The sequence below is a fragment of the Pseudorasbora parva genome, chromosome 10 (genome assembly GCF_024679245.1).
Source record: "Pseudorasbora parva isolate DD20220531a chromosome 10, ASM2467924v1, whole genome shotgun sequence".
Classification (NCBI taxonomy): domain Eukaryota; kingdom Metazoa; phylum Chordata; class Actinopteri; order Cypriniformes; family Gobionidae; genus Pseudorasbora; species Pseudorasbora parva.
In genome coordinates this window covers 42181574-42205098 of record NC_090181.1, presented here as the reverse complement: position 1 = coordinate 42205098, position 23525 = coordinate 42181574, and the positions used below count along the sequence as shown (strand labels likewise).

The window sequence follows — 23525 nt, the reverse complement described above, 5'->3', positions numbered from 1 at the left end:
TCTGTTTGTCTGTCAGTCATTTCCATCATCACGTGAGTACCCCATGATCATTCTCATCCAACCATCGTCTATCATGGCATCCATTCCACCTGGTCACACGCATCCATCATTCCATCCGGAATGCTTCCATGTTCCCATTCAGGCTTCAGTCCACTTAGAAGGATAGTCAGGGCTCGAAATTAAAAAAAGAAAGAGAGAAAAGTCATGTTCCCCTCTGTAGTGCCTCTCAGTGCTGTGAGGAACATGAACATCCACAAAGTGCGCTCCACCACCATGAATGTGAGATGGGATGCGGTCGAAGGGGCCACAGGTTACATGCTTCTCTACAACGCCCTTAACGCCACCGAACCCTCTGTGGAGCAGGAGGTATGGCGACGCCACACATTTAAACCACTGCCCAGCCTGCTGGCCCAATCTCACTATATCCACAGCACACTGCAAGACATTTTTTAAAATTCTTACTTGTATGATTTAAAATCACTTAAAGGGATGCTTTCAATAAAACTTGGCATTTTTTGCCTAATACTGTTAGGTAGGAAAACTTCAACCCCCATAATGCACTGGGCATGTTGCCACCCCGACTAGTGCTATGGATATGCTTATAAGAGTCAAGTATGGTGCATTTGACACCACACATTTTAACCACTGCCTAGCCTGCTGGCCCAATCTCACTGTATCCACAGCACACTGCAACAAAATAAAATAAAAATAATATTTTTTAAAATATTTGGTAACACTTTAGTATGGGAAACACATATTCACTATTAACTATGACTTTTGCCTTAATAAACTCCTAATTTACTGCTTATTAATAGTTAGAAAGGTAGTTTTTGTAGTATTTAAGTTTAGGTATTGGGTAGGATTAAGGGATGTAGAATAAGGTCATGCTGAATAAGGCATTAATATGTGCTTTATAAGTTCAAATAAACAGTCAATATCCTAGTAATATGCATGCAAGCTTAGTTAATAACTGAACCTTAAAATAAAGTGTTACCAAATTCATACAATTCAATTATTTGTATGATTTAAAATCACTTAAAGGGATACTTTCAATAAAACTTGGCGTTTTTTTAAAAATCGGTGCCACCTGACTAGAGGAATCAAGGCTGTTCCCTTTTGCCTAATACTGTTAGCTAGGAAAACCTCAACACCCATAATGCACTGGGCATGTTGCCACCCCGCGACTAGTACTCAACTATGGATCCGCTTACCAGAGTCAAGTATGGTGCATTCAAGTCATGTCGAAAAGATCGTATTTAGAAGTTAAATGCACATCAATGTCACCTCAGGGTTGTAAATATGAGTGGGAAGCTCTGGATTTTCTTTAGGCCCCGATCTTTATGAGTTGTCAGTGAAAAATGTGGCGTGTATACTTATAGGTTTTTTTTTCCGCAGTGACATTGTCAAGCTTTTTTCTGCACAAAATATAATAGCATTGTAATATAAAAATATAATATGTAACAAAGCTAACAGTGGCTTCATAAATGACTTAAAAACATTAAAAAGCAAAGCAATCTGATGCACATTCTTTGTTCTTCTTTTTCTAGAAATAGATAAACCCTGCTGTATTTTTGTGTAGTTATTAAAAGGTGCTGTATGTAATTTTCTTTTACTTTACTAAAGCATAAAAATAGCACAATATGTTTGCAGATATTTAGGAAACATGCTAAATTCACTTATACTTGTTTCTCGGGAAAACAAAGTTACAGCCAGTTATTCTGCTTTGAAATGTGCTATCCGTATCTTAATGTCTGTTTTTGTTTTGGTCTGTGGGATGCCGCATGCCGCCAGTTTACCCAATAGTGTTTCGACACCACGGGTTGCCAGTTGGCAGAAAACGCAGTGTATTGCAGACATGGAAGCCAGTAAACAAACTGGGTCAGAGATCATAGATTCTACCCGTCCTAAAAAGCCTCAGCATCCATCTAAAATCCGAGAAAACGCAAATAAATCAACTCATTAACTTACAGGGTGGCTTTCATTGTCAATTGCGCTCTCTCTAGTTGCATGTCCTTAAGCTGGCAACCCGCGTGAGCATCAAGTCTTAAGAAGAAGGGTTTGGGACAACCAAAACGCTCTCCAATATTTTGAATTTGGACTGCAGTGCTCGTCAACCCTCTATACGGCACCTTTAACAGAAGGTACAGCGCCATCTTGCTCCGACAAAATAGTCTTGAACGCATCTGACATAGTAAACATGACTTGAATGCACCAATAGAGTGGCTCAGACATGATGTTAGAAGCTGGAAGTCTAATTCGCCACAGGTTCCTTCAATATATTCCTATTGGATTTTTAAATGTTTTCAATTTATGTATAAAATAAAGCCTGTGGTAAACATACCTTGACTATACTTGCATGTGGTGGCAGCTGAAGGCTGCAAAGAATCGGAAAAATATGGAGAGAACACAGAGACGGAAAATCTGAAAAACCTTTGTGTTTGTAGTCAACATTTCAAACCGGATGACAACGGACTTTGATTTATGCCAAACGTCAAACGTAGGGGAAAAATGCCATTTTCATGAATTTTCCATGGACCTGTCAAAAGACTTGCTGACAAATAAATGTGAATTTCTCAGTTCATTTATATAATACTGACATTGTAACAATAACTAACAGGTTGAAAATATATTAAGTCTGAAAAAATTATGAAAATGATGTGTTTATTGATATCGAAAATATCTGCCATATGCGGTAACAAAATGACTTAATTCAAAAGGAAAACAAGATATTTCTTTCAGATATTTTAGCTTATTTTAAACATAAACTCAGTTAACACTCAAGTAAATGTATCTTGATTTATGAATGTTTAGATATCTGTACTGAAAAATGCTGAGTAAGAAAGTGCAGTGCAGTCTTCAATATGAAGATGAATATTTCAAAAATAAGTGCAAAAAGTGTAAATGACAATAATTTTGGACTCACTAGAAGAGACAAAATGTTCTAATGGAAACCCAGTGGTGTTATGCAGCTCAAACCTGTCAACAACTATGACATACTGTAGCGGAAAGAGGAAATGGAAAGCATTTTTGGAGATATTGTAGATACCACAGGTGGTAGGTCTACATTTAATAGCTTCAAAAACCTCCTTTATATTGCAGCTTTTGGAAAATAACAGCCTATTAGCTCTCTAGGGCTTTTAGCACAGTTTCTCTTTCAAGTATTTCACATGATGGGAAGATCCAGAGGTCTCGACGTCAGTTCTGGCTAGAGTCTGAAGTCCACAGGGCTTGTCTCAGAGCGCAGATGTTTCAAAATTGCTCCTCCATTTTTTTCATTAGAAAGAATATGCTTAGAGATTTTCTGCTACAAGTTTAGATAATTATAGTTGGTAGTCCCTCTCATAATATCTTCACTAAAAAATCTGACTCATGTCTTACCAGTACAAATAGCTAAACATCTTCAGATGCATTTACATGAGAAGCAAATTAGTTTTCTTGGTTTTAGAAAAAAAATACAGCTAGCTGTCTAACACACTGTTTAGGTGAATTTAAACAATGGCTAAGAGGCTAAACGCATCTCGTTGTCGTGTGAGGGACCTGTTCATTTTGAACAGACATTTTAATTGCATTTTGTGTCTGTTAAGAGGCACAAAGACACCCTTTATGTCTATGCCCCCAAAGCTGCCGTTTTAGCTGAGGGGGGGCTCTGGGCATTAACTGTAATAACTCCGTGTGGCAAGCACCAATCCAGTCCGGTTATTTTTCTATAGACTGTACTCACAAAGATATAACGATCAAGATAAACGTAAAAATTTGCCGGAGGTGTCCTTTAATCCAAGACCTAGTATCTTAATTTAAAAAATAAATAAATTCCACTTGCAATAAAAAGAGTCAAAAAGACTAAGTAAGAATTTTTAGTTTGTTTGTTTGTTTTTTGCAGTGCTGGGATACAGAAATAAATAGAGGGCATAAATAGAATTTGCTTGTTAGGTGCCAAATACTTTCTCTGTGGTTTTGTGTGTGAAAAATATATAAGTCAAGACTCTGTACAGTTATAAAAAGCTATATAAAGGATTCAGAAGTATTTGTGCTTAAACTGCCCTGCTGAAAAGACCAGCATATGTTCTGACCCATCTTCTTAAATAACTTAAAGTCTAGACCCAGTTTATTGGCCATGATCCGTCATGTTTTTTTTTTTTTAAAGAAAGAAAAACTGTGCTTTCTGTAACTTTGTATATATATATATATATATATATATATATATATATATATATATATATATATATATATATATATATATATATATATATATATATATATATATATATATATATATATATATATATATATATATATATAATTTTAGTTATATTAGTGCTTCAACTTTAAACAAAAATTAGAAATTTTGCTTTGGCATCTACTGAAATGAAACAAATTAAAAACAAATTACATTTGAATTTATTTCAGTTAGTGTTTATTTTATTTCAAGTAATTAAAATGTTTTTATTTATGGATTTAGCTACTAAAAATCCTGGGTCTACCCTCCTCAAATAAGCACTGACCACTATAAACAAAGCTTGGAAATTCATGCTGGTCTTTTCAGTGCGGTCATAAGTGATTCTTCCATCATGTTCCCATGAACAAGTCCACCATCCCTTTCATTTGTGATGTGGTTGACCTTCACAGATGCGTGTGAAAGGAAAAGTTACTGATGTCCAGCTGAAGAAACTTCGTCCCAACACGGCCTACAGCGTTTCCGTCTTCGCCCTGCACGGCGAATACGCCAGTGACTCTCTCACTGATCAGGGGGTGACCCGTAGGTGGCTCTAGGGCTTTCTTCCCCTCAGCAGGGATGATTGGCAGACTATTAGATTCTCATCGTTTGTTTGTCTGTTTTTTTGTTTTTTTTTATCTCTTCCCTCTGCGTAGTGCCTCTTCCTCCATCCGGTGAGTTGAGGATTACAGATGTTACCCACAGCACTATGCAACTGGACTGGGATGCTTCTCCCGGCGCTGTTCGTAAATACATCATCACTTACAAGCCAGATGAAGGAGAGGCGAAGGAGGTAAGGCCTTTTGGCAAAATTGGCCATTCTGACATTGACATAAGACATTCACGATATTCTTGTTTATTTAAATGGAGGTTTTGTATTCCAGGAGTGATGTATAATGCTGTCACTCCTTAAAGGCACTTTTGCGGGTTGAATTTTATATAATATATACACTTTTCAATTGTAGTCTTTAAAATAGGCATCTGAAATAATAAACTAAGTGCAATGTAGTGTTGTTAAAAATAATGCTTTTTCGATACATATCGATACTGAAATACTGAAAGGCTTTCAATACTAATTTTCCACAGAATAGACACAGATACCAGCTGCTCTTTCTTGCGCTCTCATCTCTCCAACAGCGAGTTACACACAAACCTGCCTCCTCTCACTCACTCGTTTCATTTGCCTTGAATTAATATTGTTGCTGTTACAGGTCTTGAATTTTTTTAATTTGCACATAATTTAAATATTTAGTTATAAGAATTTCTGGAGATTTTGTGATCACACCCACAGTGCACGTTAAAATTGAGTTTTTTTTTCTTCTGCTTATTGGCTTTAACAGTCAAATACACACTATATAATGTCAAAATGGCAGTCTTGGCGAGTATGGGTCGTTCTCAGAAGCTCAGTGAACTCAAGTGTGTTATCGTGATAGCTTGCCACCTGTGCAAAAAGTTATCCATGAAATGTCCTCACTGTTAAATATTCCACAGTCAACTGTTAGTGGTATTATAACAGTAGAAGCAATTGGGAACAACAACAACTCAGCCACGAAGTGGTAGGCCACGTAAAATCACAGCAACTATTAAAATCCATGTAAAATCAGAGCGGTGTCAGCACAGTGCACAGAAGTCGCCAACTTTCTGCAGAATCAATAGCTACAGACCTCCTATCTTCATGTGGCCTTCAGATGAGCTCAATAACAGTGTGTAGAGAGCTTCATGGAATGGGTTTCCATGGCCGAGCAGCTCATCCAAGACTTACATCACCAAGTGCAATGCAAAGCGTTGGATGCAGTGGAGTAAAGCAGCCGCCACTGGACTCTAGAGCAATGGAGACGTGTTCTCTGGAGTGACCAATCACGCTTCTCTGTTTAGCAATCCGATGGACGAGTCTAGGTTTGGCGGTTGCCAGGGGAGCATTGTACTGCATTGTGCCAAGTGTAAAGTTTGGTGGAGGGGGATTATGGTGTGGGTGGTTTTTCAGCGCTTGGTCTTGGCCCCTCAGCTCCAGTGAAAGGAACTCTTAATGCTTTCAACAATTTCATGCTCCCTTTGTGGGAACAGTTTGGGGATGGCCCCTTCCTGTTCCAACATAAGTGCACAAAGCAAGGGCCATAAAGACATGGAAGAGCGAGTTTGGTGTGGAGGAACTTGACTGGACTGCACAGAGTCCTGACCTCAACCCGATAGATCACCTTTGGGATGAATTAGAGCGGAGGCTGGGAGTCTTCTTGTCCAACATCAGTGCCTGACCTCACAAATGTGCTTCTAGAAGAATGGTCATAAATTCCCACAAACACACTCCTAAACCTTGTGGAAAGCCTTCCCATAAGAGTTGAAACTGTTATAGCTGCAAAGGCTGGGCCAACTCCATATTAAACCCTACAGATTAAGAATGGGATGTCATTAAAGTTCATGTGCATGTAAAGGCAGGCGTCCCAAAACTTTTGCCAATATAGTGTATATCTGAAGAGAGCTGAGGTTTTGATTACATTTTCTTTCTTATCTTACCTCCATATGATGCATAGTAAAGAAGTTTTTATAAGTGCAGTGCTGCTTACCGGGTTCACTGCTGTATTTCTGCTTTTAAGTTCGAAAGGGATTTTGCATTTTCATTCAGCCTGTCTGCTGTTTTTATTCAGACCATTTAGGCTAGAATTTGAGGTTTATCATTTTATAAAACGCTTTATGTTTGTCAAAACTTGTATCCTAAAATTGTTTAAATCATATTTTATGGTCGTTTTACAATTTAGCATCACACGTTGTTGTTTCAAAAGAAGGTTGCTACTGAGAAAACATATAATTCTATTGTAATATCAGATTTTTCCCAAATGACTTATACAAATTGGACTTATATCCAAAACTGAATCCAATAATTTTTTGAAAAATCTCTGGTCTGGAGTTTGCTGGTTTGAAAACCATACCGGCAAGCGTAAAGAAAGCATAAAGGGCATTTATTAAATTAAGCGGGTTTTGAAGGTCTAATAGCAAAGGTAAAAAGTAATTTGCTCATGTAATATTAATGTTTACTGATGAGCCACATGCGTGTTGGAGGGGCCGCATGCGTCCTGCTGTCCACGCTTGTAGTAGCGCCGCACTTGGGATTAATTGTGCGGACATCTTATCAGCTGTTAAAGAGCAATCTTGTTTTCATATGTGCAAAGCCTTCCTGGGTCACTGTGGAAGCCTTCCTGTGGAAAGATTCCTGTCTGTTTACACCATGCATCCAGGCAGACGACCAAGAAACAGACTCATGTTGATGGATTTGGGACCTTTTAACATATCAGCAATTATGTTACACAATTCAGTGGAGACGGCAGCTGCCGAGAGAGTACAGCTGCTCTCCAGGGATCATCTACCAAAGATTGTGAGAACAGACAGCTGACAAAAAAAGATGGAGATTTGAGTGGCAGGCAGCAGTCCAGTGCTTTGGGATGTCTTTTTATGGGTGGGATTTTTTTCCTTATGATTTTTTCCCTTAACTCTCAGTGGCAGTTTTGGCGTCAGCAATGCTCCACATCCTGAGGCATTAATCATGGCTCAGTGCTGCATAACTCTTCGTTCTGGGATTAAAAGTGTGGGCCCAGGTGGATGGGAGCCTGAGAAGCCTGACAGATGGCGGCAGCTCCTGTTACCTGGCAGATGACGAGGATGATACGTGACTGGATCAAAGATCAGGTCTTCTGCAGGAACTTTAAGTGCTTTTACTAGTATTGAGACACCATTGTTCCTCTCGACATCAACCCATCTCTAGCAAAAAATACATCACATGCGCATTGACCAGACAATCTGTTCAACATCACTGGGAATGCTGGCTGAGGAGATCTATAATACCTGGACGTTTGCTTTCTGACAGAAATGAACACAATTCCAAGCCCTTCACTAAGCGAGTGTCGGAGCAGGACTGTCATATCAGGGAAAAATATAACTCCATTCGTTGATTTTTAAGAGCTCCCCTGGTAAAACATCAACCGTCATTCTCCAAACCACATGTCCTATGCAGGGCTTGACAATAACTTTTTTTGCTCACAAGCCACTGTGGCTAGTGGTTTTCCAAAGTTATCCACTCAACATTTTCACTGACCACAATTTTGACATTGATACCATGGGTAAAAACTGCCATATAGATATTTAATCTATATTATAATTTGTCTGCAGGAATATTAGGCTGCTGTCACATAGACTGACGCACGGATCCATACTGTTACACGTTTTCTCTTTCTCAACTGTTTATGTTCACATAAAACATAACCGACTGTGCTTATGTGAATACACACTAAGTGTAGTGGGTATTTGACTATTTAAGTGCAATAAGCAGTGAAAAATTACTCAATTTAGTGCCGAGAGGCTAGCCTGACAAGCCAGACCCACGTCAAGATGTTTGGTCTGGAAACTCAGCATTGACAGCTCAATCTGAGGGGCGGGATAAACGGTTGTCTTTCAAACTCCCTCTGCACGCGATAGGATAGCGCTACAACCAACCAGAGCAACGAAGGTGAAGCAGAGCTAGTTGATAGATTAAACATTCGCCGTATCCGGTCGGCAAAACTCAGAACACATCTTCCCTTTTTAAGAATGACTTCAGTGCCGTTCTTTGTTCTTTTCTCAGAGAAAAGCTTAACTCCAAGTCTTCCAGAGTCGTGGTCAAAGCCGATTCGAAAGACCGCCGTTCGCCAGTTTCTGTGTTTACTAGAAGCACGCAAACGCAACTCGGCCGTCGTCATTATGGCCCCGCCCACCGACTCTATGCACGATGTGATTGGCCCAACAAGAGTTGGGTGATTACAGCTCAGAACGGTATTGAGAGTTGCTAGACGACACTCGCGGGCAGATTAAATCTGCTGCCGCTAGGGTGCGTCTAGATTTCTAGGCTACAGAGAGGCAGCTTTACGTGTGCACACTTTGGGTCTGGGCACAATATTTTGCACGGGAGTTTGCAAAATTCAAGCCCTGTAACACTAACATTATTCATTCGGAGCAAATGTAACGAGTGAGTGAGAGGAGGCGGGTTTTGTGTGTCACTCGCTGTCAGAGAAATGAGAGAGTGAGAAAGAGCAGCTGGTATCTGTGTCTATTCTGACGAAAATTAATATTTAAAGCACTATTTCAGCATCGAAGGATCGATTTTTTTGACAACACTTCGTTGCCTTTTTAAAAGACTACAATTTAAAAATGTATAAATTATATATAAAATTCAACCTATTAAACCAAGTGTGGCACATAAGTACTGAAAATAGGTGATTGGTCCCAGTATCCATATATCGCCCGCACCATATTTGCTATTGGGATGTGTGGGCGAGCTTTTGATATCGCATCTCTACCTCCTGCTCTCTACTGAGCAGACACAGGTCCCAAATCAGTGCAAGATGTCAGTGCCATATTTAGACATTGGTGGCTTCACTTTTATACAATAGAAGATAGTGACGGGCGTCATCCATCTTTTTTTACAGTCTATGCACTAAACTGGCTGGTAGGAGTGACTGCGTTACACACCACTGCTTAAATATGGCGGCATTTTGAATGTCAAACCCTGCTCCTTTATATAATCGCACGGATATCTTCTCTCTATATGAATATTTGCTCTTTATATGTTGTTTATACAACACCTTCTGGCCAGTACAGCATTTAGACACACACAAATCACAAGGGCATTACTGATGAAACATATCTTGAGCTTTTGTTAACTTCAGTCCTTATCTTTATCTAATATTTTGTGCTACTGATTATGCTTTATGTCATTAAATCAGTAATGGGTTATCATTTGTAAGTCATCTACCCTGCTAACCAGCCAAACCTTGACCTCCTGCTGCTGCCGAGTCTGTTTGCTGTGGATTGTGTGGCCATAACTGCACTTCTCATGTTTCAATTTAGCTTGAAGTTGACGGAGATGTTACGTCTAGAGGACTGGATAATCTCATTTCCCAAACGGAATATGATGTGGCTGTGACTCCGATTTATGATTCTGGGACCGGAAACCCAATGCTTAACCAGGCCATTACAGGTAACATCAGTGAAAAATCTCTGTCTCATAAATCTCATAATCCTTGATTTTTAAGTGTTTTGATATTTTTGATTGTAACTCAAAACTCAGCTTCTCTTCCTGTTGGTTTTAGATGTTGTTCCTGCTCCAAAGAACTTGAGGTTCTCTCAAGTGACGCAGACCAGTTTCAGGGCCACCTGGGAGCACGGCGCTCCTGATGTCGCCCTCTACCGCATCGGCTGGACCAAGAGTGGAGAGAACAACTTCCAATATGTAAGACATCTGAGATGTTCATCAATTAATCTCCTCCCATACATACATATTACATGAAATCATAAGTGTGAAGTATTTGAGTAATAGTAAATACTATGCTTAAGTCCTATTTTGGGGAATCTGTTCTTTACTTAAGTTCTGTTCAAATTGAATATTTGTACTTTTAAACTTTTTTTCTCCATTACACTTTCAGCTAGACTTAAAACGACAAAGGACATATGTCATATTATTTTAATATTTTGTCAAATATTTAAAATTAAAAATAGTATTTTTCCCCCAAATTCAGATTGAATGAAGACAGAATGTACATTTTGAGATGATCTATTGTAATGTGTTTTTTAAAAATACTTTTTTTTTTAATAATTGCTGTAAATGATACACTGTTTTTGATTAGTCTTGATTATTTATCTAAAATGACTGTTCAAATTTTATACCACTGTAAAATAATCGGCTGCTTTTTAGATGAAAATACCCAGGTAACAGGTTTGAGGATATTGGCTTTAGTTTAATATCTGCTTTGTCGTGGAGATTTACATAGTCAGAACGTTGAGAATTTTTAAAAATATATAAAATACACCAAAAATAATAAGCTGCTTCTTGTTTTCAAAAGCTAAGAAAAGATGTTAGTTTTGATTTTTTTACTATTAAAAGAACTTAAATTTTCAAGTATTTTTTAGTTTAACCTTTTCAATATTTCCATTTAAATTTTAATTCTTTGTTAAAGTTGAAAAATACTTTATATATAAAATATATATATATATATATATATATATATATATATATATATATATATATATATATATATATATATATATATATATATATATATATATATATATATATATGTGTGTGTGTGTATATGTGTGTGTGCATCAACTTAAACTGGAAAAAAAAAAAAAATAAAAAAAAAAAAAAAAAAATATATATATATATATATATATATATATATATATATATATATATATATATATATATATATATATATATATATATATATATATATATATATATATATATATATATATATATATATATTGCAACTGATGTGTTTTTATGGTGTTAGTTATCTATTAGAACCCTAATTTAACTCAAGTATTTTTTGGGGGGTTGGTACTTTTAATTGAGTAAAATTTTAGTATTATAATATTTTATTAAATCAATTCCTGTACAATTTCTCAGTACTTTTTATTTCACTGCATGCAATAGTGATTGTATCTAGTAACTAGCAGTATATCAGTATTGGTAAATGATAATATAATGTTTAGCAGATGTTCAGTACTGTATGAATTTAATACCACACTCTTCCTCAGGATATCCTGAGCAATGAGGAAACCACTACCGTCCTGGAGAACCTGGAGATAGACACCCTCTACGACGTTTCTGTCACTGCTATTTACCCTGATGAGTCCGAGAGCGAAGATCTTTTTGGCAGGCAACGCACATGTAAGAAACACAAAATCCATATAATAAATTTGAGTTCTTTCATATACTGTACTTCAGCCACCATATGAATTTGACAAACTCTGACTCTTTTTCTCTCCATATTCAGTGACCAAACTGGTTACACCTGGTGAGTCTCTTGTTTTTTCAAGATATGACATTTGACATTTGGATGCCATATGGAAATAATTACGTTTTAGAAGTAGAATGTAGAATGCAAAACTAAAAAAAATGATATGTTTTCGTATAGCTCCTAGTGGACCTCCTCAAAACCTCCAGGTCTTCAACGCAACCACCACCTCCCTCACCGCCAAATGGGATCACGCTCCTGGACGAGTCCAGAACTACAGGATCACCTATATACCAGTTGCAGGAGGAAGACCACAATCTGTAAGGAACATTTTAACGTTTTTCTAAGTTGATATTATCTGGCTGACTGGAATTTCAGGTGATGCAGCGGCACCAAACTAAAATGCTCACGTTTCCTTGGCTTCTGATTGTGATTTGAGTGATTAAAACCAAACATTGTGCACATCAGCTTTCATTTACTGCTGTTCTCATCTTGTGCATGCATGTACTTTATAAGCTCAGTTTTAAAGATGAAGATGTGATTAGGTTTTAAAAAGGAAAGGAAATAGATTTATTTCTTAATGTAGACATTTTAATTTAATTAATTAGTCAATTAATGATATTATAAAAACTGCATGTACACTACCGTTCAAAGCTTTGGGGCCAATGACTATCATTGTACAGCACAGGGATAGGTTTAATCTAAATTATTTATTGTTGTATTGAGATTATATTGTATTTGAATAGCTGCACTGGCTGGAACAGCACATTTAATATTCATGTTGATGTTATTTTAGTGGCATGATTGTTCTGTTTAAGCTGGTCTCCCAGCATAGCACTTTACCCAAAACCACTCTCAAACCAGCAAACCAGACAAGGCTTGGAGACCGGCAAATCTTGCGGCATTTTAAGATGTTTTTGTCTCCAGGATCAGCTATCATCTTACTATTTTCCATGTTTTTTTCATGGTATCTGAGTGGGTGTAGAGGTGTTGTTTTTCTTTACTAAAATCATTGCAGTGATTTTCTTCAGCTTCTGTTTTCCGCATCAAGAAGGCAGATTTATCCTGGCAGCAGTCGCAGAAATAACAACATAAAACGGCATCGCTGAAAAACAGTCCAATCTGCAATCGTATTTGTGATGTGCTGTTCCTGACATTAATGCGGTGTTCCAGCATCACCGAGGATTGCTTAAGCTTATTTAATGGAATATTCTGGGCTAAAAACAAAAGCTCTTTCAGTGACATGCTGTTTATTACCAAATAAAATTGGGTAACACTTTATTTTACATTTTCATTGTTACATATGTTACATGTAGTTACTATTGTAATAACTATAAATTATGCATGATTATGCAACTAACCCTAAACCAAACCAAAACCGAACTCTATAATGAGGACATGTAGTTACTTAATATTACTCATTACTTTAATGTATAATTACACTGTAACAATGACACCTTAAAATAATGTGTAAAGCATGTGTAACATTATAATGGATCTGTGCATCAGGTCTTAAAGTGACAGTAGCCTAATAAACCTACTGCCAAATCAGATAAAATAAAAAAATATCTATATGGTAGTTTTTCCCCATGGTGTGGAAATTGTGGCCAGTGAAAAGGCTGACTTAAACACTTGCTACAGTGGCCAGTGCGCAAAAAAGCTAATGTCAAGCCCTGTTTAACAATAGTGTTTCATTTGTTAACATTAGTTAATTGTATTATAGTTAACATGAACTAACGGAGATACATAATTCTAATGCATTTAATAATCTTTCAATTTCAACATTTTTGAGTGAAAATGAAAACAGCTCTCTTGCTCTTGTGATATTGCTTAATGATTCTATGTTATATAAAAAAACTAAATCTCAGAATTTTTGGGCCATTTATATACATTTTGGGCATTTTTGAGACAATGCTGCATTGATTTTGAACCCCAAAGCACAGTAACAAAAGAAATCACATTACGTTATTGGTTGCACTTTAAGCAGTAAGTTTTACATCAAATCACAGTAATGATGTTAAATCAGACAATGCACCAGCAATTTAGTGATGATCATGCAGCTGACACATTTTTGTTAATTTCAGTAATGCATTTAAACAATAAACACAATTCATTTTCTCTGTCACAGACACAGATTGGAGGAAAGAAAAACACTGTTATCCTGCAGAAACTGACTCCAGACACACCCTACTCCATTACTGTTGCTGCGGTCTACGCTAATGGAGATGTCAAAGACATTTCTGGCCAAGGAAAGACATGTACGTGACCAATACGTGACTTTACTGCATTCACAGGACCTGTTGGTTCCCCAGCTGCATTAATGCATTTCAAACAATATGTGAATGACTTAAATTAGGTAATTGTTGACACGCTGATTGGAGGTTACTGTGTGTATCCATAGTACCGCTGGGCAGTGTGAGAAACCTTCAGGTCACGGACCCCACGGTCAGCACGCTGAATGTACGCTGGGAGCCAGCTGAGGGGAGCGTGCGGCAATACAGGATTTACTACCAGCCCGTCGCAGGGGGCGCAGAAGACATGGTACGTCCCAGGACACCTCTTAACTATTATGTCATGTTCCAGGCCAGTTTTGTCAGAAATACTTGTGACTAGAGCTGGGTAAAAATATTGATTCATCAATGCATTGCGATATTTTGTTTCTCAATTCAATATCGATTCATCAAATCCTTTGAATCGATTCCGCCCACCGGTAGAGAGTTCAGCGTTGTACAAGACGCGCTTTACCAAAACACCAAAATGGCAAGCCGTTCAAGCCTGCACCACCAACGTTAAAAGCCGACGTTTGGGCTCATTTTGGATCAGCTGTTCAGTGTTATTTATTGCAGTGTTACCCACACATAGACTAATATGTGGCGGAGCTCCTCATAATCAACACCGGCCGTCACATATTGCGTTTTGTCGTAATTTTTTTAAACGCTATTTAAAATGCATGCAGTGTATTCGTTCAGCTGCATTTCCTTTCCCTGCTCGCGCACCTCTCTCTTTTTCACACACACACACACACACATACGGTGCGTTGCATTCAATCGTTGTTGGCGACATGCGCTCATCTCACAGCAGTGCGTGCGGTCACGTAGATCATGGCGCTCTCAATAGTTGTAAACAAAGCAGCGCTCTCAATACAATTGAATGGCTTAAGCGCATAGGCGTCGATATCGCTGGGGGACTGGGGGGGGGGGGGGGGGGGGGGGGGGTACCCACCAGATTTTGTAATGAGTCATTTTGTACCCACCACTTTTTTGTGTGTAGAAAGAAAGAAAGAAAGAAAGAAAGAAAGAAAGAAAGAAAGAAAGAAAGAAAGAAAGAGAAAGATAATGTGCGACAGTTGCTGCTAATTTTGGTTCATTATCGTGGGCCGCGGCGCTCCTCCAAAGTTCACGGAATGGAACCCCACGACAAAAAGCAAATCGTGTTTTCTTTATTTTGCAATGGCACAATGCAAGTAAACACTGCAATTTTGAACAATGTCTTTCTCTTATTATCTGTATGACCAAAATTACAGATGTTTCCTCTGCTCGTTCGCGAGGCCGCCTGGCGCGCGCACATATTCCAGCATTGCAAACTTGACATCGCAGTCAGTTAATTACCAAACTAAAATAGCCAACCTAATATATAAGAAGTTACACAGCTCAGTTTAAATAGCCTAGTCAGTAATAGTCACTGCAGGGTTGCCAACTCTCACGCAACATTACGTTGTGAATGCGTTCGCGTTTTTGTGAAAGCTCCATTGTCATTTGTGGACACCAGACTTTACAAATGTTTAGTAGCTACCTGGAAAAGCAGAGAATCATGTACAATGTCTTATTGCTGCTTTTAACATTAGCCTATTTCACACTGGTTTTAGTTTTCTTTTTTATAAATCATTAGCCTACATGAATTTTACAATTAAAAGAAAAGATATGGATTTTTGTATACATTTTTATTTATTTAGGCTACATAAGTAGGCTAAGCTACAGGGCATCGTCATTCAAAACATGGCCTGCGCGATAGAGAGAAAAAAAATAAAGCATCATTGTACCCAGCACTTCTGAAAATACACTTCTGAACGCGTCTCTGTCCCCAGCACATTTCAAACCAAACCGACGCCCATGCTTAAGCGGACAGTCAGCAGCTTCACTTCCCTATACAGTTATTCGCTTTTAAATCCGTGGGAAACACTTTGTAATGTTATAATATCAATGGCTGCACTTTGTTTTATGAGTTTGTGCTTCTGTTTACATTTCTTTTATGACTTGAATGTATAGGAAGCAATAAATATACTTTCTACTACCTACAGTTACATGCACTATAGAGGTGTTAATAAAGCGCCTGTTTGTTACAGTTGTGTTTTTTATTCAACACATGTAATATATTCTACAGTTTGTTCTGCTATATAAACCATGGCAGGAAACATGCTTGGGTCAATTTGTTCTCAAACATTAGTAATACTGCACACATTATTTAAAAATATACTCAGGTACTTAATTACTTGTTTATTTACTTATTAATGAATCGATATCAAAGATAATCAATCAATATTGAATCGAATCAAACCCTCAAGAATCGAAATCGAATCGTGAAATTCCTAACAATACCCAGCCCTACTGGAGAACCTAAGATGTTTTTCTTGAAATTGTGTGCCTGGTTTTGTGGAATGTGTTTACGAAATATATATATTACGATTGTGATGTTAGCGGGTCTATTAATGGCTAAAGGCAGGTGCACAAACGCAAAATAAAAAAGAAATGTCAGTTTCTCAACTACCCTTTGAGGGTTTATACATTTACAACTAGGCATTTTGCAAACAGTTTTATTCAAAGAATTGAATGCTGCTTGTAAGGCATTCATTTTTAGCAGTTCATGTATGTGTATTTTTCTTGCAGTCAAACTCATGATCTTGTCATTGTAAGCGCCATGCCATACTGTTTATGCTTCAAGAAAGCACAATAATTAATTAATACAATTTATTTTTAAATGCATTGTACAGTAATAATATTCATATTTTGTGAAAAAAGTAGTGCTGGCAAATTGATTAATTGTGATTAGTCGCATTAAACATAAAAGTGTAACAGTTATTACAGTATAACAGATGTACAAAACCCCCATTGACTTATGTTGAATGGCAGAATATAACAGAGACTTGCTCTCTTTTGACTCGGACAATAAGCAACCACCAAGCAACAGCCAGACAACCACTTGGACAAGTGCATAGAAATGTACTAAATAGACTTTAGCAAGCTCGTAGCAACATTTTTTAAACCATTCAAAGCATTGTGCCAGTGACTATTGCAGAGACTAGACAAAGAAAATAAATAATCTGTTCTTTTTATTTACTGTTCTCTTAGGTTCAGGTTCCTGGAATCACCACCAGTACCGTTCTGAAGAACCTGCGGTCTGATACCGAATACACAGTAACAGTAGTGCCAGTGTACGCACCTGGAGAGGGCAGGCGCATGTCGGAGAATGGAAAAACCTGTGAGTTGATGCAGCTTCTTCTTATTTTAGCATGATTGGAAAGCAAAGAATTCCCATAATCATCCGTCATATACTCCCCAATCACACAAAACCTTTTGCCAAAGATTTCAATGGAGAAAGTGCAAAGTGCAGTTTTCTGGCTTTAAAGTTTTGTATTTATAAATAGAATCTCAGAGAGTTACCCAAAGATCGAGTCAGCTTTTATTGGATTGATCACCAAGGGAGGAATGCCGATGTGCTGGCAACCACTTGAATGTGACTCTAGTCTGGGCTTAATGAGCCTTCTTTATGGGGTGCAATGACTGGAGATGCTGGAGCGAGGGCTACAAAACAATCTATTTCACCAAATGGCAGAAACCCAGGGAGATGCAAGGACATAAAAGCACCCTTATTTACTGCTGTCAGCTCAATGCTCCTCTTTTTGGAGTCAAACTAATAGGTTTTTGTTCCCATCATCAGCATTACTTTGCTTTCCAGTTTTCTTTGTGTGGCTGTGCCCATATACACTACAGACGAACAGACAGTCAGAGAAGTGTTAGTTTTGTTTAAAATCTAGTAATAGGCTTTTTGTTGTGAAAATCTAAAGCCCATTCCATAGACTTTGTGTTGCCACGTTGTATTGATAATGAAAGCTGTGCACATTTACTGTGAAAAGCAAGAAATAGGGTAATAATTTCAAATTATCACCATACTTTCCCTGACTGATTGATTACATTAAGAATTGCAATTTTTGTATTAAACATTTTCTGAAATTGTATGTTTAAATATAAGTGAGGCATTATGAAAGCTTGTTTCTAACACTGAATAAATTCCATTAGTGAATTGGTACTTTTTATCTAACAATTCTGACTTTTTATAAGTTATGAAGTCAGAATTACTAGATGTAAACTTGCAATTCTAAACAATTGCAAGAAACAAGTCATAACTGCGAGATATAAACGCACATGTGTAAGTTATGAAGTCCAATTGCAAATTTATGTCATGCAAAACAGACTTGCGAGTTCATATCTCAAATTCTAAGAATAAAAGTCAGAGATATAAACTTGCAATTAAGAGTTGTGTGACATAAACTTATTATCACAAGTTATAAAGTCAGAAATACTAGATATAGATGTGCAACTGTGAGTCAAGTCTAATTCTGAGGGGGAAAAAGTCAGCTCACAATTTTGGCATTTTCTCAAAAAAATATGTAAAGTAATATAAAGTAATGAGACTTTATATCTCACAAATGTAAGTTCATTTCTCACAGTTTTGTGAAATGCTGTTGCAATTCTGAGAAAAAAGTCATAATTACCTTTTTTATTTTGTGGTGGAATCAAGCGTCCATAATCATCTACAGCACACTGGATAATATATTTGTATTATTTTCTATTATTCTTATCTTTTTATTCTTATCTATTATCTATCTATTTTATTCTGTCAAGAAAAACTACCAGAATAAAATTAATTTTCACATATATGATACATGAATGATAAATGATAAATGAAGAAACCTCTCTTTAAAAACCTTCAGAATCGATAGGGACAAATCTGTAGAGTAAATTTGGTGTATAAGAGCTGCTGAATTGAGTGGAGATTTCTTGTTTAGTGCATGAGAAAAAATCAGTTTGAGAAACAGCCTTTAAAGATATACATTGGAATAAAAAATCTACAGACACAAAGAGTGTAAATGCAATCAAATAAACACACACATACTTCATGAAAAGAAAACAGCCCAACATTTTTAAAAATTGAATCAAAAGTGTTTTTGCCGCCATTGTCCTGCTAAATTTACTGCAGATAAAGAAGTGCAGCTAAAATATAACGTCTTTTTATTTTTATTTTGGGGCATAATATACCCTAGACATTCAGAGGACTTAGCAGATTTCTTGAGACCAGTGTTAGGTGTAATAAATTAGTAATTAATAAGTAATTAATTATTCTGTAATTTAACAAGTTACTTATGATTTAATTGGATTAAATACTGTATAGACTATAGAACAATTTTATATAAAAACAATATTGGATTTAACATACATTTTAATGTGAAAATGTATGTTTTTAATGTAATCTTCTCCCTTTAAATACTTTGGGTTGTTCAAAAATATTTTTTACAATGGATCACACTTTAGATTAGGGTCCAATTCTCACTATTTCCTATGACTTTTGCTTCAATAAACTCCTAATTATTGTTTTTATAATAGATAGTAAGGTATTTGTTAAGTTTAGGTGTTGGGTAGTGCTCATGCAGAATAAGGCATTAATATGTGCTTAATAAGTGCTATTAAACAGCCAATATCCTCGCAATATGCATGCTATTATGCAACTAGTTAATAGTGAGAATTGAACCCTAAACTAATGTCTTAACATATATAGTTAAAAATGCAGTTTTGTGTCCTTATGTGTCCTTGTATCCTTGTATTGTTCAACTGGTCAAGCTTGATATGGGATTTAGAAAGTAATTAGTAATAAGTAATCCAATACTTATTACTAGAGCGTAATTAGTACAGTGATCTAATTACATTGTCGAAGATCAATAATCAGTAGCTAGTAATTATTTACCTTTTTTGCTCAACACTGCTTGAGACTAACCCAAATGCTGTGTATTGAGTTGGCCCTGTTTCAGTTCACATTTACCAAATATGAGACGGGTCTCTCTAGACCCTTAAGAAATGTTTAATTTGATTCTGAGTGGTTGACATTGAAACTTCCTTTGCTACCACTGTGTTTAGATGTAGGAAATCGGTATTCTTGTAAATAGTTCTTTACCTCTTTAACCACTCGCTCCTTCGACTGTCTCTTGTTTTATGATACTGCTCTTGCTCATGTCTGAAACAGTGGGGCGGTCCCCTGCCAAGAACATCCAGGTTTACAACCCCACCACAAACACCCTGAATGTGCGCTGGGAGCCGGCCACTGGAGAAGTGCTGCAGTATCGCGTCGTCTACACCCCCGTCTCTGGAGTCCGGCCCTCTGAATCCGTAAGTCCTCGTCGTTAGGCTCGCGTGAGAGGTCCTACAGAAAATACTGCGGTGATAAATGTCCGTCTCTGAACTTCTCGAGTGCAACAGTCTGTTTGCAATCTGTCCCTCTGCAAAGATGTTTGTGTTTTTAATGTTGTGTAGCCTCATTCTCACATGAACTTCATTGCCTGTGAGGGATTTTCGCAAAGCTCCGAAAATCCATAAATGGCTTTTATTGTCGTCAGACCCTTGCATAAAGAAAGCAGCTGTGGGAAATGTTCAGCCCAAACCTGTTTTATTTCAGCACTGAGAAAAAAACAGAGATCAAACTTTCTGTCTTGTCTTTACAGAACTAGCTTCTTATCTGCAGCCACAAAAACCTTGTGGAATATTGTTATGGACGCAGAACCTTTTCCGTTAATATGGCCAGTTTTCCAAATCAGTTGGATTGAGTCAGAAATTCTCTGTGTTTTAATTTTAACCTCCGAAATGTGAATTCTTTCACCTTTTTCCACTGGAATCCTGATAAAGAAACGCAAGAAGTACAATAAATCACCCACTGGTTTCGATCTTCAGAATAAAGGATAGTGTTGTCAGGATAGTTCCCATGAAATTAATTGGGAAGTCAGTGACCCCTATGACCTGGGATTGTGAAGAGTGGTGAGAGGAGGTGATTGCCTGCCACTGTCAGCACATTATTCATTAGTATTACTACAACTGCTAGACTATTAACACATCAAAGGAATGTTTCCGCTGCCTCCTGCTTGCATTGGCTGAGAAAGTAATTGCTAATGATTGGTTTGAGAATCAGCGGTGACACAAACTTCAGTGAGTGCAAGAGGTCATCTTAAGAAAAACAGCCAAACTTCTTTCTCAGGGTGTAATATATCTGAGATTCTAAAGCCAGCGACTCTCCTGTGTAACCATAAGAGATTATAATATAATGTTGCATTTTTGGGAGGTTGGGGCAAGGTATTTTGCCTAAAGATTTTGTGCGTTTTTGCATTTTTTGAGATTTAAACCCCTCAAATGCACAATACTGTGATGAAAACAAAATGTATTACCATAATGCAGAACAATCTTATTTTATTTATAATGTATTTTCAGCCACGATAGTCAGAGAGACAGTCAGACAGTCCGATAGAAATATTGTCAAAGAGACAGAAAGAGTTAGACAGACAGACAGTGAGATAGACAGACAGACAGAGAGATAGACAGACAGCGAGATAGACAGACAGGCAGACAGACAAACAGAGAGATAGACAGACAGCAAGATAGACAGACAGGCAGACAGAGAGATAGACAGACAGCGAGATAGACAGACAGGCAGACAGACAAACAGAGAGATAGACAGACAGACAGACAGACAGAGAGACAGACAGAGAGATAGACAGACAGCGAGACAGGCAGACAGAGAGATAGACAGACAGACAGACATGCAGATAGAGAGAGAGAGATAGACAGACAGAGAGATAGACAGACCGACAGAGAGATAGATAGACAGGCAGACAGACAGACAGAGAGATAGACAGACAGACAGACAGTCAGACAGATAGACAGACATGCAGATAGAGAGAGAGATAGACAGACCGACAGAGAGATAGATAGACAGGCAGACAGACAGACAGACAGACAGACAGACAGACAGACAGACAGAGAGATAGACAGACAGACAGACAGACAGACAGAGAAATAGACAGACAGACAGACAGACAGACAAACAGACAGACAGACTGAGAGATAGACAGACAGGCAGACAGACAGGCAGACAGACAGAGAGATAGACAGACATGCAGATAGAGAGAGAGACAGACAGACAGACAGACAGACAGACAGACCGACAGAGAGATAGATAGACAGGCAGACAGACAGACAGAGAGATAGACAGACAGGCAGACAGACAGACAGACAGAGAAATAGACAGACAGACAGACAGACAGACAGACAGACAGACAGACAGACAAACAGACAAACAGACTGAGAGATAGACAGACAGACAGACAGACAGATAGATAGACAGACAGACAGACAGACAGACAGACAGACAGACAGAGAGAGAGATAGATAGACAGACAGAGAGATGGATATACAGACAGAGAGATAGACAGGCAGACAGACAGACAGACAGACAGACAGACAGATGTGACCTGTATATGTTCTTTGTAAGATTCATTCATTAATCAGTGTAAAAGTATTTGAAGTATCTCAGATGTCACTAGTTAACAAAGACAGCCTCTCTGTCCCTGGTGGTTAATTATTACTTTTTTATTGTCGGTCAGATCCTTGTTCCAGGGAACACCCACACTGCCCTGCTGCAGGAGCTGGTCTCAGACACACCGTACTCTGTGAGCGTGGTGGCCATTTATGCTGACGGAGAGGGCTCCTCGGTGACTGATAATGGGAAAACACGTGAGTCTGAGCCTCGATCAGAAGCCCTTTGTAATGTGTTCTCTGCTCATTCTCAGGACACAGTGCCATTTGTGGGGTTAAATGTCCGGATTTATATTTATTTATTTATTATTGAATCATTCCTGTTGCAAAGGTAGCTGCTGAAATTTCAGAAAATCTAATTTCCTACCTTTCCCAACAAGTATTGTTGACAGTTTTTTAACATTAAAATTCTTGAGCTATTATTGCCAATTCCAACTCAATACATTATTTCAACTCCATCACATGGCTTTACTAACCAATGCCATTGCACCACTCTACACTGGTGCCAAAATATTTCTGCAATAAATGATCACAATGACTTTTCCCATGACTCTCCTGGGTGAAATATCAGTATGCGTGTTAATTATATCAGAAGTCATAGGGGCAAAAATGGCCCAATTTCTTGAGAATTTGAGAATGACCCTGTTGTCTGCCAAAAGCATGATTTTGAGAGGGTTTCTGTTCTTCTGCTCGCAGTGCCCCGCAGCGGCCCCAGGAACCTGCGGGTGTATGATCCGACCACCAGCACGCTGTCCGTGAGCTGGGAGCACGCAGAAGGGGCTGTGATGCAGTACCGCATTGGCTACGCACCCACCACTGGAGATCCCATTGAGGAATTTGTAAGTGGTGTTGAATTTTATAGTGATTATGAAGGACATAGTCATGCAAAATGACATGCAGCTGTATATGTTAACATCAGAT

At 37.8% G+C, this 23525-nt stretch overlaps 1 protein-coding gene across 8 annotated transcripts in view; it reads left to right on the top strand.

Moving 5' to 3' along the window:
• The window catches only part of col12a1a (collagen, type XII, alpha 1a), a 111103-nt gene that overhangs the window by 48954 nt on the left and 38624 nt on the right, over positions 1-23525 (top strand). For 6 of the 8 annotated variants that reach the window (XM_067456178.1, XM_067456171.1, XM_067456172.1 and 3 more), the window contains 14 exons: positions 221-366; positions 4627-4756; positions 4870-5006; positions 10085-10214; positions 10327-10466; positions 11777-11909; positions 12016-12036; positions 12157-12296; positions 14105-14234; positions 14378-14517; positions 17322-17451; positions 20269-20411; positions 22673-22802; positions 23301-23443. In XM_067456178.1, the coding sequence (XP_067312279.1) occupies positions 221-366; positions 4627-4756; positions 4870-5006; positions 10085-10214; positions 10327-10466; positions 11777-11909; positions 12016-12036; positions 12157-12296; positions 14105-14234; positions 14378-14517; positions 17322-17451; positions 20269-20411; positions 22673-22802; positions 23301-23443 (1793 nt within the window). The remainder of the gene's footprint in view (positions 1-220; positions 367-4626; positions 4757-4869; positions 5007-10084; positions 10215-10326; positions 10467-11776; positions 11910-12015; positions 12037-12156; positions 12297-14104; positions 14235-14377; positions 14518-17321; positions 17452-20268; positions 20412-22672; positions 22803-23300; positions 23444-23525) is intronic. The other 2 variants (XM_067456174.1, XM_067456176.1) reach the window with 2 other exon arrangements.